A 5,000-nucleotide genomic window follows, 5' to 3' on the forward strand; every position below is an offset into this window, starting at 1 on the left:
ACACAAAAAAGCCATTTGTTATAATGTATAGAAATGTTGTAGAAATGTTGAATACATTTTATGTTGGATGGTTAATTTTTGCCAGAAAAAAATATACATTTTCCATAAGATTGGTGAATACACTGTTATCTGTTATTTATTTTAATGTCAATGATTAATGAATGATGATAGGTCATTGTGTGTTAGGAGCCGGTGGGAAAAATACATGAAACAAATTATATTATTATTATTATTATTATACAAGTTATTGACATTTACTTCTGAAAACAAGGTTACGTTCAGTTAATGATGGCCATTCCAGCAGTTGAAGTTTATCGAAATGTTGAATACATTTTATGTTGGATGGTTAATTTTTGCCAGAAAAAAAGAGATAAGAACCATTAGTTTAGTGAGTACACTGCTATCCATTTCTTTCTTTCTTTCTTTCTTTCTTTCTTTCTTTCTTTCTTTCTTTCTTTCTTTCTTTCTTTCTTTCTTGAAAATGTATGAATGATGATATGGTTGAATAAAATAATTGTGCCTAATGTTCTTAATATTCGTGTTGGGGGCCCCTGTCAGTCGCGGGCAGTAGTTGTCCTAGCATTTAACCCCCGTCCAGTGCCCATGAACACAGCTCCCAGTTTAACTAAACCAAATTAACACTTTCTCTTGTGATTGGTTTGGCATTTAGGTTTGCAGCACAAGTCCCGCCGCCCCCCTGTTCATCTAGAATCTCCCCTTCCTTCGCTCTCTCAATGGGATAATGAAGATGGGTGATGATGTGACATTTGGAAGGAGACATCAATGTGTGTGTGTGTTTGTGTGTGTGTGTGTGTGTGTGTGTGTGTGTGTGTGTGTGTGTCTGTCCGTCCGTCTGTCTGTCTGTCCGTCCGTCTGTCTGTCCGTCCGTCCGTCCGTCCGTCCGTATGTCTGTCTGTCTGTCTGTATGTCTGTATGTCTGTCCGTCCGTCCGTCCGTCCGTCTGTCCGCCCGTCCGTCCGTCTGTCTGTCTGTCTGTCTGTCCGTCTGTCTGTCTGTCTGTCTGTCTGTGTGTGTGTCTGGCTGGCTTTGTCTGTGTATGCCATGTGTGTGTGTGTGTGTTTTTAGCAACATGCTGTTAAGATGTGTAGTGTATGATGGCCAAACGGAGGCTCATTCTAAAGGTCAGGCTGGAATCGCTTTAGGTGTTAAACTGATACGTTTGTCAGAACACTCACAACACGTTTAGCTTGTAACACTTAACACTGTCCGGACTTTCAGTACAGATTATGTTTGTGTAGGAAGCAAGAGGCCGCTGGCAAAAACAGGACTTTTTAGAGCGCTATCATTTTGCGATTTTTTTGTCAAATCAGGGGCTGGCTGCCTTCTTCTAACGGACAAGCGACTGTGGCTCAGTTGGTAGAGCGGGTCGGCCGATGATCAAAGGGTTGGAGGTTTCGATCCCCGCCCTGCCACCTGTGTCATAGTTGTTGTGTCCTTGGGCAAGACACTTCACCCACCTTGCCTCGTGTGAATGTCGATAGTTAGCCTGCTATCGGTGTATGAATGAGTGTGTGAATGGTAACGTGTAAATGGGAACAGGTCTCCCTTGTAAAAGAGTCTTTGGACTCAATGGGATTTACCTGTATAAATAAAGGTTAAAGAAAGAAAGAAAGAAAGAAAGAAAGAGGCCGCTGGCAAAACATGACTTTTTAGAGCGCTATAATTTTGAGATTTTTTGTCAAATCAGGGGCTGCCTTCCTCTAACGGACAAGATAGGGCTCCTGCCCATAGATATATATAGAACACTAGATCTAGTGTTCTATATATATCTATGCTCCTGCCTACCTTAGTCTTATACAAATAACGAAACCAAATAACAAAAACTCTTAGCTTAGTCTGGACTTTCTCCAATCTCCACGGGGAGGAGGGCGGTTAAGAAATGCCCGGGCCAATCAGCTCCCTGCGTTCTGACCTAATGTTCGTCCCTTTCAGTGTATGAATGAATGAATGAATGAATGAATGAATGAATGAATGAATTTTTATTATTGTGTCATGTCCAAACAAGGACCCATCCCCTTCGGGAATATAAGACACCAACAACTGTATCAAATTCAAATGATAACATTCACTTCCTTTAAATGGTGATCACATTTCACAGTAGGACAACAAGGAAACAGACGCAAACAAAAGAAAAGAAAAGAAAAGCAAACATAAAGATCTCATTTATAAGTGTGTTTTGTTCTCTTGGCCCAGGCCTTCTCCAGATAGCCAGCAAGGGCAAATACCTTAAAGTCAAAGAGCCACTTTAGCCTGTCTGCATCATTCATCCACATGAAATCAACATCACCACACTGATCGAACAATCTCTGACGCAACCCATGGTACAGAGGGCAATAAAACAGAAGATGAAACTAGTTCTCCACATGTGTAAGGCAGCGTCTGATTGGTTCGTGTGCTGTCAAAAGCAGCACAGTTATGTTGTAGATTTGGCCCTGTGTGTATTATGATTTTAACTTGTAATGGCAGGTCCACGTGATAACAATATTAATAATTAATACAAATGGGATTTTTCTTTCAATGAAATATCCATCTGCACGAAGGAAAGAAAGGGCATGATTTAACCACTTTAGTGTGTGTGTGTGTGTGTGTGTGTGTGTGTGCATGTCTTTCTGTCTGTCTGTCTGTCTGTCTGTCTGTCTGTCTGTCTGTCTGTATGTCTGCCTGCCTGTCTGTCTGTCTGTCTGTCTGTCTGTCTGTCTGTCTGTCTGTCTGTCTGCCTGCCTGTCTGCATGTCTGTCTGCATGTCTGTCTGTCTGTCTGTCTGTCTGTCTGTCTGTCTGTCTGTCTGTCTGTCTGTCTGTCTGTCTGTCTGCCTGTATGTCTGTCTGCCTGTCTGTCTGCCTGTCTGCCTGTCTGTCTGTGTGTATGATAACATCCTTTACCTGCGATCTTGGTGGATATGCGTGTGGTGACAGGCGGTCCGAAGCCCTTGTTGGTGGAGGCTTTCAGGGTGAAGAAGTATGTTGTCCCGGGATAGAGTCCCACGAACAGGTGATGGGTCTCGTTCCTCAGTTTGAACACCCGTCCCCTCTGAGTGGTCAGGTCGGCACTGGGGTCCAGAGAAGACAGGGCTTTGTAGGTTATCTGGAGGGAGAGAACATAGACATAGGATTTAGATTGTTATTATTTTTAGGTTAAAGGTGCTCCTAGGAATTTTCAGTTTGTGTTAATTCTAGCGCCCCCTTTGGACAAAAGCAGTAGTGTTTTTACTACGCCAGCTATTGTTCCTGGGTGAGCATATACCCATGACAAAGGCATTAAAGGGGCACTGTGTAATATGACATCATCAAGAAAGTTCCAGAATGCAACACTCCCTGGGTAACCCCACCCCTTTTGAATAATAACAGAAGCTACAGTGGCCTTCAAGGACAAGAACAATTCTAAATTTTCAACAATGCACCTGATGACATTCCAAAAACATGGATGCCTCCATAAGACTTGCCCTCTCAATGTAAACAATGTAATAATACTATTTGTAATTCTCCGCTCAGGAGGATAATTCAGATTATTGGCAGATGTGATTTTACACCAATGAGGACATATTTATAAATGAGAATATTGATTTTAGCTAATCAAATACTTAAAATGTTACACAGTGTCCCTTTAAGAAAAACTATATAAAAATAGCATTCTTTGCACTGTTGGTCTCGTTTGCTGTTGTATGTCATTAATGATCACCAGAAGAGAAAGGAGACATATATTGTTTCAGAAATAGTTAAAAGATCCTCGTAACACCTTTACATAAATAACATATTACAGGATTACTATGGGAGACAGAGTTGCCCTTGTGTGTGTGTGCGAGTGTGTGTGTGTGTGTGCATGTGTGTGTGTGTGTGTGTGTGTGTGTGTGTGTGTGTGTGTGTGTGTGTGTGTGTGTGTGTGTGTGGCTGTTATTGTCAACAAATCAAACTGAGAAAGCAAATGGCAGGAAGCATGATCCTTTTCTAGCGGCTACAGCTCTGCTAGTTGCATGGGGCAAAACATATATTATAAATTACACTGGTGGGTATTCTTTGTCATATCCGCTTCACCTAATGCCTTCTGGTTCATTTACATTGTTGGTCTATTGGTGTGTGTCTCTGCTGTTTACATGTGTTCTCACTTAGATATTCTAGAATTATATATCTGGTATTTTCTTTCTCCGTTAGGGGCTGAAAAGAACTGCACTTAGAGACCATGAACATTGAACACACACACACACACACACACACACACACACACACACACACACACACACACACACACACACACACACACACACACACACACACACACACACACACACACACAAACACACACACACACACACACACGTCCTTGACACAAAGTGCTGTAAAGTGTTTGGAGTTGAATTGCTATTAATGTATTTTTCCCACCGCCAGTCAATATGCTTTTGTATTGAATGTCATTCACAATGACAGCTGTCCTCCAGTGGAATATGTGTGTGTGTGTGTGTGTGTGTGTGTGTGCGTGTGTATGTGTGTGTGTGTACGTGCGTGAATCTGTGCTTGCCTGTGTGTGTGTGTGCGTCTGTGCTTGCTTGCTTGATTGTGTGTGTGTGTGTGTGTGTACATGCCTTCCTGCCTGCGTGTGTGTTTGTGTCTGTGTGTACTTGCCTATATGCCTGCGTGTGTGTATGTGTGTGTGTGTGCTGTCATTGCCAACTGTGCGTGTGTGAGTGCTAACTTTGCCAGTAGCAACATAGCGACAGACAGACAGACAGACAGACAGTGACAGTGATTTTAACAGAGGAACTATTGAAAAGCTTCTGCCACTTTCAAAATGGCCACCGGTCAATTTGTTCAATTTGTTCCAGTGTCGGAGCGCGTTAGTGGTAAAGATCCAACTCCACTCCACAGCAACATATTGATTTGTATGAAGTTTAACGGACAGTTTGATAAGAGATGGTTTCGATTTGATTTTATTGAGTTTACTCCAATTTGTGACACGGTTTGAAGAGTCGGATCTCAGTGGATCAC

The 5,000-nt window shown here is 42.2% G+C and overlaps 1 protein-coding gene across 1 annotated transcript in view; it reads right to left on the reverse strand.

Annotated features, from left to right (window-relative positions):
* The window catches only part of LOC307249222 (receptor-type tyrosine-protein phosphatase T-like), a gene marked incomplete at both ends in the record, with an annotated part of 162,968 nt that overhangs the window by 27,492 nt on the left and 130,476 nt on the right, over positions 1–5,000 (reverse strand). Inside the window, one exon of the mRNA XM_080025864.1 lies at positions 2,904–3,105. Coding sequence (XP_079881990.1) covers positions 2,904–3,105 — 202 coding nt within the window. The remainder of the gene's footprint in view (positions 1–2,903; positions 3,106–5,000) is intronic.

The sequence above is a fragment of the Ammodytes marinus genome (assembly GCF_949987685.1).
Source record: "Ammodytes marinus genome assembly, chromosome: 4".
NCBI lineage: Eukaryota > Metazoa > Chordata > Actinopteri > Uranoscopiformes > Ammodytidae > Ammodytes > Ammodytes marinus.